A 14,226-nucleotide genomic window follows, 5' to 3' on the forward strand; every position below is an offset into this window, starting at 1 on the left:
AGACCGAACTCTTTATTTTGGAATGGGGGGAGGGAAAAAAGGCACTTACCTGATTCACAGGAAAATGTCTTGGATGTGTCGTCACAGAAGATGATCGCCACAGCATGCTTTTTTGTCTCCCGCGGCATCCGGGTAATGTTCTTGATGTTATGGAGCTCAGTGATCTAAAGAGGAAGGGGAGAGTGGCAGCAGCACATTACCTTGAATGAGCACAGCCAGCAGCAGAGGCTTAATTGTCTTAATCTTGCACTGCTTCGCTGAGAGTGCAATAGTAGTTAGCGGCTTAGCATATAAAGGATGGCAAAGTAAAACAGAAATGTGGGTGATCTTAAGGGATAGATAAATAATAGTAATTTTACCGCTGATTAGGAAGAGCTCTTTTCAAAACGTAAGAAATCATCCACAGTGTCAGCTCTCTGGTGGTTGCTGCAGTGTGTGTAGTATGTCATATACTGCTATTTATTTTAAAAGCACTTTGTGAATAAAATGCGACCTGATGCTCGGTCTCTATGTGCATCCATTGTTCCGGTCCCTGTCCTTGTAACTGCTTTTTCAGTCAATAGGGAGGAGTGCGATCAAAGGCATCTAAATCACTTTACCAGGAGATTGATCGCGAATGAAAAAAGAAGAGAAGATTACATTTAATTGAATATCACCCGCATTTACAGGCCATTTTGTTCAACAGTCTTCACTGTGTTCACTCTGCCTGGGAGATAAGGCCCATTACATTATTGTAGTCCATTGTGTGCTAACTGTGGGCCCTTTGCCAGATTGTTGGGAATGAATTAGCTGGGCTCCCTGCCCGTATAGTAAAGCTCGACTGTTTAAGGTTAAAAGACCAGACCTAATAACACACACAACATATGTGGACTACAGATTTCTTTGCCCGATAACACTGCATATAATAAATTCCCCCTCTAATGTCAGACATCCTCTGCTCAGCAGATTTTCAAAAAGTGTTTCAACAAACGAAACAAGGAAACAGAAAAAAAGAAGAGGAGGCTATGGATATTGAAAGATAGCAGATATTTTTCATTTGTTATTTCTTATCCCCCTTAAAGATAGTATCTAAATATTTTATATGAGATTAGGTGATTTTGTTCCCCCTGTGCAGATACTGTATGTATTTGTCCTTGGGCAGGCTATTCATACATATAACTGCCACAAAGCAACAGAAGGAATTTCTGAGCCGTGAATTCTACCAGCCTCTCATCTCTTTCTCTGTTTGTGTTCAGTGTGTAACACTGCATGTTTTAGTCTCTCTTCATGTGCATGTGTGTGTGAAGATGTGTTTCTAAGGGAGAGGTTTGGGTGCATTCCCAGCCTAAGGGCGCTAGAGTCCGAGCAAAGTGAATCATTTGTGATGAGACCTATTCCTCATCTCCTCTCCTCTTCTTTCTTCTCATTTATTTAAAGGTGTAAGTTAAATCTCATGTAAAGAAGAGTCTACAACCACGGTAGCTAGAGGAGGAGTCAGGGAATCACCAAAGTCATTAGGATTCATCCTCTGGGGACCATGAATGCACAAAATGTCATGGCAATAAATCCAATAGTTGTGGACCAACTGACCGACCGGCACTTGTGTGGCTAAAACTGACCCCCCTTTTTGCTTTACTGGTTATTTCTACTTCCATATGCACATACAGTATTTAGGCATTTAAATACAGCTCCATCTTTCCACTTTAGCTGCCTTTGTCAGGAGCTCAGGAGAGCTCTAGAAATGTAGCACACGGAAAAACAACATTTCACAGGGCTAAAAATATTGCAAAAAATATTCAGGGATTGTTTTACTGTGTGGACCAGCACTTCTCCGACTGAGAAAAAGGCACAGGGAGGGAGAGAGATGGGAGTAGGGGGGGTATGTAGAAGCGAGAAAGTGGGAAAGAAAGCCAATCCCTTTTGTGTTGATTCTGTAAATCAGCCACCAGTGCAGCCTATTTCCTCCCAAAGCACTGCAGCGTTGAATGAAGCCCTCAGACGGGACCTTTCTTGATCTTTGTGGCGATGCATTACCAGGTGCACTGGTGCATGTGCGCACTCATCGCTCACTCCAGCGCTGGGTGTATGAGATGCCTGTGGGAGGGGGTTTAAAGTCGCACAGGACGCCCCGTGTGACAGCATGATGCAGTGGGCAGAGAGATGCTTCATTCACAATACATGGCTGATATTGTAGCGGCGAGGGATTCTAACAAAGTGGATCAAACCATGTACCTAGCTTGTGCTTGCTGCTTTCGGGGAAAATTGAGGAAATTACAAAAATGTATAATTTACACCGTATTTGAGAAACCCCCAACTTAATTCATGATTATGAGGGAGCAGACAGACTGGTAGGGACTAATAAATCAGCTCTCAAACTGCAGCCATGTAGGAAACCTGGTGTCAAAGTCCCCTATCATCTGCTGTTATCTCCTCTCATTACTATAAAACACTGTTCACGGTCCTACTCCTTTAACATCATCTCCCCTCACTATGATAATGAGCTATAATTGGACTATTTCAAAGGGCTTAAGAGGCGGGGAGAGAGATATATTATACTGCAGATTATTACTTTCCAAAGGGAGGGAAAAGGCCCCAGAGGAGAAGATAAAGTTGCAAAATGTGCCTTAATGGATCCTTAACTCCATCATCTGTGGCCAATGGACAGAACTTTTTATATGAAGATGAAAACAAGGTTCTCGGTAGGAGTGTGTAATACAGCTGTGTGCTCAGTGATGGCCTTTATTTCAAAGGTTTAATATTCTTTCTTGTTTTCATAGAATGTAAAAACACCCACCGTCAATAACTTAACCTTATACTGCTTTATGAAACATTTTCCTTGCTGTTTTAGGAGAAAATATCTTGTGCCTAAATACTATTTCCGGCTCCTCATTTTTGGTGGGCGAGCACTGGCGTCAGATTTTATCAGCTAAAGCTAATTAATTCCACCAGTTGGCCAAATTGCAAAATGAAACCTTTGGCTGTTGTCTGATGAATGTGCTCTGCATGCCGATGTAGCAGTAGCATTTAGACTCGGCCAGAGACGGTTCCCATGGGAGAGGCACACCAGGTTTAATCTCCTTTTGGTATTCAAGAAGACAGAGACACACTTTACCATTCGTGATCCTCTGGGGACCATGACTATCTGCAGGAGATCAGACTTTAGTGCTGTCAAATGGGAATGGTTGTCTGATGGTGGCGTTAGACAAAAGGCCAGGGTTACCAAATCATCAGTAATCATATTCTGGAGATTATGAATATTGAATCCTAATTTTGTGTCAATCTGGTCGCTACGTCTTGATCAATCGCAGGGCTTACTGGTATCAGGCCTCACTGTTGTAAAAAAAAAAGTTAATTTAAACCACTTGATTATTAAAACAGGGCTTGTACATATCCATAAAGCTTCAGATACCGCCATATATTTTGTGAATTTATTTACTTGTATTGATAAAGCACTGTGATTTTAGGAAAGTGCTTTACATTAAAATATATTGTTCAGGGTTGCAACAAATGACAAATTTCATGATGCCAATTAATTTTTTGAATAATCGATTAATCTTTGGTCCAAGATGTCAGAGAAACAGAGAAAATGACGATCTTAATTTTTTAAAGCCATGAGAGATGTTTTTGAGATTCTTTAAAAAAAAAATTTCTCATGTAAGATGTCATTTCTCAACATTATCTGACATTTTATAAATTAGTAAATCTATAAATAGAGAAAATAATAGGAATATTTACTCATAAAATCAATCGACTAATCTTTTCAGCTTTAATATTCTTATGACTCTAGTGCTGTGCAGTATTTTAAAAAAGATCGATCAATAGATGAAGACAAATTGATTGAAAATCTGATTAATCAGAATGTAATATATAAGGTGTTTCAGTCGTGTGTGTTTACCTTGTGGAAACTCCTGAAGTACGCTGCCTTCTCATCTGGGTACTTCTCTAACCGTCGGGGTCCTTTGCTGGAGGCCTTCTTGAACACCAGCCAACACCTCCGGAAGATCTGACAACAGAGAACGATGGCAAGCCTGTTACCGAAACACAACTCTCTCAGAAAGAAATACATTAAGGTAGGTAACAGACTACAGCAAAACACAAACTGACTGTCCAGAGAAGTTGATTCCCGCAAACCACAAGATAACAGACTAGGAGAACTCAACCTGACATCATATTAACAGCACAGAGAAATCATCTCTTGAAATACCATGGCAGAGAGCAGAGAAATCAATGCCTGCCGACACCCTAGAATTCAAGCTTAATATTAACAATCACAGCCCACCTTGGCAAAGTCTCCAAACATCAAAGCAACTGAACAATTTAAAGTAGCTGTGACTGTTTTTCCATTCATCAAAATATAGAGTGGCCTTGGGGTTCAATCGTTAACCATTGGAAAGCACTGACAGTATGTCCATAAAACTGTTTCTTACCCTGATTATATACTTAAGCAAGCTGATATCAAGATGATAGTAAAAGCACCAAACACAAGACTCTGGAGAGGAAATGAAACCATTATGCCCCATGAATCAAATGCCTCTGAAAATAAAGCTTTTGGAATGTATCTCATTCAAATGTTATAATCTCATTATTAATGCATTTAGATAATACACTGGTCTGTCTGTGAGCTGATTGTGTATTATATGAGTTTTAGGACTTTAGTAAATGCTTTCAATTTGGTCAATGCCAACTATAATTACTCTTCCTCTGATTGCATGCATGGGTTCATGGAAGTATTATGAGCAGACAGGTCATTTAGACATTCGGGCATCTACTACAGTACATTAAAGAATCTGTTATTCTCTAACAAATGACTTTGATGAGATGAAGGATTAGGATGAGGACAAAAGTTGAGCAAGGTTAAGCTGTGTTTACACGGCAATCTCAGTATGAATAGGGCCCTAATAGGTCTGCCTAGCTAGCTGTATGAATCAATGGATATAGACAAATTAAATATCACAAAAATGTTAAATTCAGAAACTGCACATCCAAGTACTGAATTCAACAATGTACAGCACCACTGCCTAAACTAGAGGTTCAATTTTAATGGCCAAGTGCCAATACTGAGAGTGATCATGGACTGGGAATTTTAGGAAAATTCAAGCAGTTATGTTTGATAGAAGGACAAGTGAATATCCCATACACAAGTGAAAGCAATATCATCAAGCGAGCTAGAATTCCTTACACTTGGATCCAAATTAAGCAGATGCAGTCTCTCAGTAGTTATTTGTTATCTTTTTGTTGGCGAAAAATTGGGTTTGATTTCCTAAAAGTGTGTAAATGTCCTCTTCCTCTGAAAGCTATGCCCACCAAAACTGCCTGCCCAGCAAATGCTATAGTATTAAAAATATAAATTCAAATTACGTGAGAGAAATGGATATTTAATTTCACATATTTTTCCTGAAAAGGAATGTAGGTACCTAAAAAAATAATTTGATTTATTCAAGGATTTCTTTATTGCCTATTAATTAATATCCAAAATTCTGTGTATTTTATTTATTCAGTGATCCATTTATTTCCCAGTTCCTGAGTGAATTTACTAGTTTACTAGTTTCAGGCATTTAACTGCATTTCAGAATACATGCGTACACATGCAAATATTTTTCCAAAATTGAAATTAGAGCACATTCCAAATTCACCAAACAACTTGTGTTCCCAAGAGCTTTAGACAAACTGCACTCTGCTGTACAAGCTTAACAACTCTCTAACTCCGTTTCAATATGGAGTAATGTGCTTCCATTTATGAAAGGCTGTGGAGCACACAGTCCGTTTCCCTTTTTTTGCCACACAATGTAATCCCACACTAACACACACACAAACTCTGTATCTCTCTCTCTCTGGTGCAGCAGATTACTGTACATTGTATTGATTACTGGCCCATCCACCAACTGAAGATGACATGGGTGTTGTATATCGGATTACTTCAAGGTCAAATCATGAAAAAGTTACGCATACAAATACAGTACACGCACACATACTTATGCGAACCCACAAATCCACTACAAAATACAAGACTTTTTAGTTCTTATCACAGATAGACTGCACACAAAACAAACACATTTGAACATGTATATGTATCTGTCATTGTAACCCCATATATAGTCTTTCTGTTCTGATACAATGCATTTTTCATCTAATACAATGAGTTTTAAAACAGTTCACTTGGCTTGAAAGTAGGAGAATTTTCTCAACCCCTAAAGAAACACTTGATCCCCCCAAATTTGGAAATACACTATTTTCTTTGGACAGCCATGTCTCTGAGGATCAATAAAAATAGCTGTTCTGTGTGATCTGGATCATCCCACAATAGGTAGCATTTAGAAATGCCAGAATTTCGAAACATATCCTTGCTCTTTATAAAACCAGTGTCAAGGTGTAAAAAGCCAATGCAGAAATAACAGTGCAGTTGAGAGGCAGAATAAGTGTGATGGCCAGAAGCTTATGAGTCCTATGTGGTTGCCTATCTTTAATAGTGGGACCCTTCTATTTCCTGGTGGAGACAGCCGCTATCACTCTGCCTGATGTATGATTGCCCTGGGCCGCATGGTTGTGTTGGGGAACCATGGATGTACGATTAATTTGTTTACTCAGCTGGTGTACTTCATAAAAGGCCCACTGAGTTGAACTTGGCACTTTGCAGTAATTGACTAGAGTGGATCCCTAGGTCCTTATCGGTCTGCCTTGATGGGCCTCCATTCTAGTTAAGTGTTGTCCAGGCCCATTATAAACAGCAAACAACACAAAATAGTGCAATACACATTCTCTAATGCACTGTGGATCATTCTCTACACCGTCCATAAAATGCTTTAAAGAAGTAAGGAAACAAAGGGGTGATAAAATTTTGCTCGAAATTGAACATACTGTATTTATTTCCATAATGATGCCTGTAAAAATAAAACAAAACTGCTGCTTTGACAGAAACACAAGCATAGATGTGGATCCCTTTTGACAATGGCGATTATCATATTTGTGATTTTTTAACTGTATAATTGAAGCTAGCCTCAATACCCCTTTGGGAGATGGAGTCAAAGCAATGTTGCCTGCTTGCAGCACACAAAGTAATTCACCCTAGGAGTGCTCAGATTAAGTAATTATACCGGCACAAAAGCAAGCTCAGTGAGATAGCTTGTGCATAATAAGAACTAGGGGGTATGAATGGAGAGGGCTTAATTTTGCCTGTTCCACAGTTGTCAATGCTTTGTCAAGGCAGTCCTATTCTCGAGCTGCTGGTGGTTCTTATTCAGAGACACTCTTACACTGATTGTAATTACACAGACGTGAATGAGACTCTCTGCTGGTTTGGTGCAACTCATTTGATGCCAGAACAGTGCAGGATACACTGTTTGGCACTGGAAACCAACTCATCAGTTCCAGAAAAAAACAAAACAAAGTAATAATGAAAAGGGCCGTTCTGGTACAAATAAAATTATCCTAGTTTTTTCTTTCAGTTGTCTTTTTCACACTATTTTGAGAAAGCAATTCCACTTCCACCTACTCTGTGGTATATCTTTGGTCAATTACACAAAGTAGGCATGGCAAAGCTTTTAGTACAGAGAATTTGGAGAAAACAAATTGCATGCATGAAGTAAATTACAAACAAAATTGAATTTGGCATGTTTACGTAGGCAAAATGGAAGGATTATGACCAAAAAGCAATACTTCCTGTGGCTTTGATTGTTGCATTGTTCAGAGGCTTGCCAGCCAACCTTGTTTCCACAGCCACTCAATTCTGTTGCCCCTGCAACTCATCAACAATGAGATGTGATTGGTTGCATTTTTTATATTAGGTTCTTTGAGCCTTGAATCTTTGATTTACTTCCATCAAGTTATACTACTTTGTTTCTTGTTTTCAAAAGTCATGTCTACTCTAACCATTACTCACAATGAATCAGTCCAACTTTATTTCAATCACACCACAAGCAAACACAAATGCAGATAAATTAAGAGACTTTGGTGTTGACCCCATCAATTACATTGACTTTTAGAAGGAGAATCCTATATCCAATTGGAGAACCCCCTGGGTAATTGTAGACCAGGCATTGACAATGGTGGTGGTAGGATGGTAAAAGGGCGAAGTAGCAAAGCAACAAAACAACAAGACTGCAATAACAGCACAAAAAGGTACAGTGTTTTAAATACTCTTCACATAAGTTGCTCATTGGTCCCAATTTAATTACTGGATGATAACAGAGGTTTAGACCTAGAGTGATGACGAAATTAGAATTATAATTGTCTTCCTCCGTAAACTTGCACTAACAGCTTAATTTGTATTTATTTTGTAGGGTAGAGGGTAGTAGAGCATTACAACAGTCAAGTCCACTAGAAATTAAATCAAATGAGTGAATGTGTCTCTTTGTGTCACTCGGGGAGAGATTTTAGGTGTTTTTTTGTTTTTTTATGAAAAAAAGCTTATTTGGTGATATTCTGCACAAGTCTTGAGGTTAAGTTCCTAGTCAAAAATAATACCAAGGTCTCTTGCCTGAAGTCTAAAAAAAAAATTAATTTTAGAGCCAGTTTCTCTCTTAACCTTGGACTGTATAACTAACAGTTCAGTTTATTCTGTAAATCTGGTTGAGCTGTAAGAGTTTTATGACATCCATCCAGGCACAAAAATACACCTAAAAGAGCATCAATTGGTCCTGTGTCATCAGAAGAACACAGCCAGATAAAGTAGTGTATCATCAGCATATAGACAGAGATTCCATGTTTCCTGATGACTCTATCAGCTATAGATTAACAGAGATGTAACAAAAAAACAGGACAGAATAGATTGGTTCTATTGGTAGCATCGATTCTAATGTGTAACAAACTTAACTGGACTGCTTGGTGGAAATGTAGCTTTAATATGAACTCCAAAGTCTGTACCTTTCCCATTGGCCTGATTGGCAGGTCTCAGTCTCAAAGTGTGATTATTGAGTGAAAGGCTTGTCATTAAAAGTTAGTGAGAGAAGGCTGTTTCATCTGCACACACACACAACACGTACTTGCTTATAAACACACACATAATTACTACCATACCAGCACTTCTCCTCATAGCAGGTCAAATATAGCCTCGATATGCAAGTCTCTTGAAGACAAAATTATTCATTAGATCCAGTGGTTGAAATTGTGCTTTCAGTGAACAGAAAAATTCAGCAGGTCACAGGGATCACAAAAATGAGAAGACTTACATCAAGATTTAAATAAGTAATATTATTGTGTATTCATTTAAATTCTGGGAGGTGGGATGAACCCACAGGGCCACTGGAATCCAAACGAGATTGGGTCATTAAAATTTAACACTTCATTAACACAATCTTAAAATGATTTATTAAAGAAAATTATTTTTTCAACACAAACTTGCCAACCATGGTCGTGGGTGGTGTGGGTGTACCATGTGTGTCTCTGTCCTCTTCATTAATAAGTAAGAAGACCAAAAACAGATATGAATGTAAGGAAAACAAATAAAACTCATTTGCTTTCTCTTTAAGGTTTAAAATGGCCTCTGTAAGTATGTTTGTATGTGAACTACTGCATCAATACAGTGGAGATTATTATCACATGTGTACCACTATCCCTATTCTCATTGACAAATATGATAAATTAATTACATTTAAAAACCTTGAATTTACCCAAGAAGTATTTAGCTTGCATGGCAGTGACCGTTCAGTGATGAGAGTCATGGGAAGGGTCGGGTGATTGGACGAATTGGCTGTTTGTTGTGTTGCGTTTTTCGGCCAATTTTTGGGGGGATTTTTGTTATTTTATTTTGCTTATTTAATGGTCTGCCTCTGAAGAATGAGAGCCGCTGCTCAGTGGCACAGGACACACACTGAGCCAAACGAGTGAGAGGAAAAACAGCTGTAGAGCCAGAATATTTTCACATCTAACTGCAGTGAATTAAGGGCTTATTTCGACTAGTTCGACGTCAGGGAATACAGTAACACGGTGATTCACAGAGGCTCCAACCAAGATCAAGACTTTTCTTTTCTTGACATTTGGTTTATTTAGGTTATTTAAGCATTGAGAGCTTGATGCACATAGTGAAATTGCTGCTCATCTCCCAGTTGCAACTACTGAGGTGGTGACGGGGGCATTCATACTCACGTATGGGCAAACATATTGGCAATCACCGATTGTTGAACTGATGGTGGCCGGATTTCAACATATCGCCCAACCTTAGTAAAGGCATGTCAAAAACCATTGAAATGTATTTGTGTTATCTCTATGATTTGGATTTAACTTGAGACTTATTCAACTAATTGGACATAACTCAGGAAAAAACATATTTTTATTAATCATGACAGTGCATGTCAAATGCATGATCACATATGAACATCACGTATGTCATGTTTTTGTAAGAGATCCACAAAATTGTAATAGCATTAGCAACCAGGACAGGCGTGACAAGCAGAACCTACATTTTTCAATAGCAGATTATGAGTGTAGGTTTTACAATACTCGTCATAAAAATGGACTTCCAAAATAAATGTACAAAAATAGAACTCTGGCTGTCCCCTGGAAGGACATAAAATAAATTCATAGTTAGTTAGTTTATAAGCACACAATACCTTAGAGAACTAAAAACAAATGGCATCCGGGTGGCCAAGGGGTTTGAGATGACCATGTAATCGCAATGTCCCTAATGTGAGTCTGGGTGGGGTCGCTGTGTACTGTCCTTTTGTCTAATAAAGGGGAAAAACTACAATTATAGCCTTGACCTTTTTATTTGTATTTGTTAACTTTATTTATTTAATCTATGTTGCTGCAGTGGGTCAAGTTGGTAGTAGCACAACAGTATACTAGCCAAATCCAGGCTGGTATATGCCCTTTTTCCAGAAGTGGCCATGACACACACATGACAACATGCCAAGAGTTTGCATGAAAGGAATGTGAAGGATTCGTAAAGCAAAATATTCTTAGGTCAGATAAAACAAAGACCTAACACTTCGGTTCTCATGCAAAACTGTATCTAGAAAAAGCAAGGCTAAGCTCATAATCCATGTAAGCTCTATTCCATGCAGAACAGTAGTGGTGACATCAGTTATAGAAACTGGAGGACTTGTAAGGATACAGGAAAGAATAATTGGAGTGGATTGCAAACTGTTGATGAGAACCTGCTTCAAAGTGCTTTACATTTTTAATTAGGATGACTCCCAGCATCAAGTGAAATCAACACTGAAATGACTGTTGAGTGGCCTAGCCAAAGTCAAAATTTGAATTCCACTGAAAATATGTATAATGGAAATTGCTTTAAAATTGCTTTTTTACTAGCACTACCCATTCAATTTGACTGAAAGGTGCAAATGTGTAAATTTGAATGGTAAAAAAACAAAACATGTTATCATTTTGTTATCATTTTGTTATCATGTTGTATTCTGCGTAGACAGTTACTAAAGACATGTAAGAAATCAATTTTGTATACAACCTGAGACACAAAAAAATTGAGAAAAAAGGTTGAATACACTGTGAAAACAACGTGGAAGATATGAATAAGATACTCTTTCTTCAGCTCTGAAATTAATCTCTGTATGATTCTACACTATCAAAAAACAATGAGTACACATAGCAAAGGCATTGTGTAAAATAGGCAGCAGCAAAAGCAACGGGCTGGAGAGAACATTTCAAGGGCAATCCCTTCACTTTTAGGGAGGTCTGACTGTGGCAAGGAAAACACTTCAGGAGGCACTTGGCAAGGTGCAGCCAGTTCATCAACACCAGCTCTACTACGACAACCACACTGAGACTGTTGTTGGAGGAGACCGGAAGAAGGATTAGAGCCAAAGTATGATCCCAGACAGACAGATGGAAGCAGACTGCCTGTTGGGCTCCGATAAAATGCTCAAAAGGAAACTGAGAACACATCTGTATACAAATAAAATAACTTTACTTTATGGTGTAATGACATCTACTATAACAGTAAATGCCTTAAAAGTTTAACTTGGGTTCCTAGCAGATAGTATTGTCAGACGAAAGAGTGTGTAAAACCGTGACTGAGAGGTCTGGTAGAGAATTTAGGTAGTCTGACACCTCATGGGTCTCAGTAATGAGCCATCTTTGAAGCCTTAGTCATTTTCTGTAAGTGGCCTCAAACACAAAGTCCATTCACTTCACGGAGCATTATCAAACTCCTGGCATTATTAAAGAACTGTCTTGCCTCTCAATAAAATATAGGCCCTATTTCCCCCACAGGCAAAATCACTTGTCATTTGGATGAACTGAGGAACTGTCTAAAGACATGAAAATGATTTCCAATGACAGCCTGCTTCAGGTAAATGACTAATCACATGGCAGAATAAAAATAGCTGCCTGTTAGACTCTCAGGAGCACTAGTGAATATTGAAACACAATCGTAATACCTCAGAGGCGCAAATGCATTTATCATTCCTCAGATATTTCATAAAAAACGGACAAATGTGGGACGGGTTTGTACCCTCTCGATGATTCATGTGTCCTACAAAGTATGATTTAAAGATGATTACTGCTGCACTTACTGGCAATACAAGACATGAGAGCACTTCAATCAAGGTAGCCCCGCAACACTCAGATATGATGATAACAGACCGGATTTAGCTGGTACTTAGCATGTAGAATACTGAGCTATTTTTAACAGGATTTTGAACAAGAGAAATACATTTTTAACCTTGTAATCACAAAGAAAACATTTTTTTTTAAAACCATCTGACACAGCATGGTTCTATCTGTGTTTGCTTTTTCTTCTGTCAAACTCTCGAGGTAGTGCGGAAGAAGTCTTCCTCCCCATTCAGCTCTGCATAGGGTTTAGCGTTCCCCTGGTGATAATGACGCCTGATGGACTATGACAGACCAGGCCCGGCAATATCAGCTCCTGGTGCTGGCAATCAATTTCAGACGGCGGCGGGGTCTGTGCCACGGTGTCCATCTTTATAATTTGATTTGTTATCAGGTCGGACAGTTGTTACAGCAATCATTGCAGTGATCACTCCGCCAGCCATGACCCCAGCCTCCCCCTCCCCAAATCCTCCAAGGACTGTTCCAGCATTTCAACAATTCTCTGCCAAATGCGACAACTACAAAAGTTATTCTTAATTGCACCATTGTCCCCTCTGTCATTCTCTTCCCTAGCCGCCGGCTGTCACCTTTGACTTGATACATAACTCTCATCCCACCCCCACCCCGCTGTGTACTGAAATATATTTCCCGCCGCATCTAAAATGTTTGGACATCCCATAATTTTATAATTCGCCCCTGACTACAGCTGTTGGCAGGGTGGCGAGCCAGCCTCGCCCCAGTTAATCATAGATTACTTTATCTGGGCCATTCCAAATCCTCATGTGTAATGCAGTGCTACCTCAGCAGCAAGTAATCACTGCCCCCCACTCCATCCCAAAAACACACACGCACACACACACACACACACACACACATACACACACTCCCCCTCCTCACTTTCTCTCCAAGCCTGATTCGTCTCTGTCTCTCCTTCTGCCCTTCTGTCGTCACCCGCTCTCTTCTAAATTTCTCCTCTCCCATTCCTCATCTCTTTCTTGTGTCTATGCATGATTGGACATTCTCATCAAACATTCATGAGCCAAACTGGTCCCGAAATGTAATATCATAGTATTAGTAACCCTTATTTTCACTTGTTATGGCCTGGGCTGTGACTGGGTGGCAATATACACGGAGTATTCATAGCTGAACTGAATCCCAGTCACAATGTGGCATGAAATATGAAGGACAACAGGTTCCAGCTGATTCCTCACCCCCCCAGAGCAAAGGGTCTGTCTACCAGATATGACAAAGACTGCAAGGGTAGATGGTATTAAAATGACCATGTAACGGACAGAAAATAAAGATCTGAAGAGAGGGCCATCGAGAGATTGAGAGGAAGCCAGGAAGAATGAAAAGTGAAATAGAGCGTGAAAGAAAGAAACTGAAATAAGAGGCCAAAAGAAAGAAAGCTGGTTTAAGAGAAAGCTTGGAGGAGTGAAACTGATCATGAGGTTGTGAGAGAAGCTGTTGAAAAAGTGGGGTTTTGGAAAAGGCCAGAGTCATAGAGGGAACTGGCTGCAGCCCTCAGTTAGGATTCATGATAAATGATGCTTTTAAATAGGACTTGTGGCCAGAACATTGGGGGCAGATCATGATGTCTACTTTTTTGCTGTATCATTCATGAGAATCCCTCGTCCCCTTAGCCCAAATTTGAGGCAACATATACACTGCTGTTTTTCAAACCCCGGAAAGCTCCAAGACGAGAGTTTTCGTGCCATCCCTGCTTCCAATTCTCATGCAAAT

General features: G+C 39.4%; 1 protein-coding gene across 1 annotated transcript in view; it reads right to left on the reverse strand.

Moving 5' to 3' along the window:
- The window catches only part of dok6 (docking protein 6), a 36,827-nt gene that overhangs the window by 8,512 nt on the left and 14,089 nt on the right, over positions 1-14,226 (reverse strand). The window contains 2 exon segments of the mRNA XM_035682113.1: positions 50-164; positions 3,875-3,982. Of these exon segments, the coding sequence (XP_035538006.1) occupies positions 50-164; positions 3,875-3,982 (223 nt within the window).

This window comes from Morone saxatilis, unplaced genomic scaffold (genome assembly GCF_004916995.1).
Source record: "Morone saxatilis isolate NCDOM2014 unplaced genomic scaffold, NCSU_SB_2.0 Contig0, whole genome shotgun sequence".
Taxonomy (NCBI): Eukaryota; Metazoa; Chordata; class Actinopteri; family Moronidae; genus Morone; species Morone saxatilis.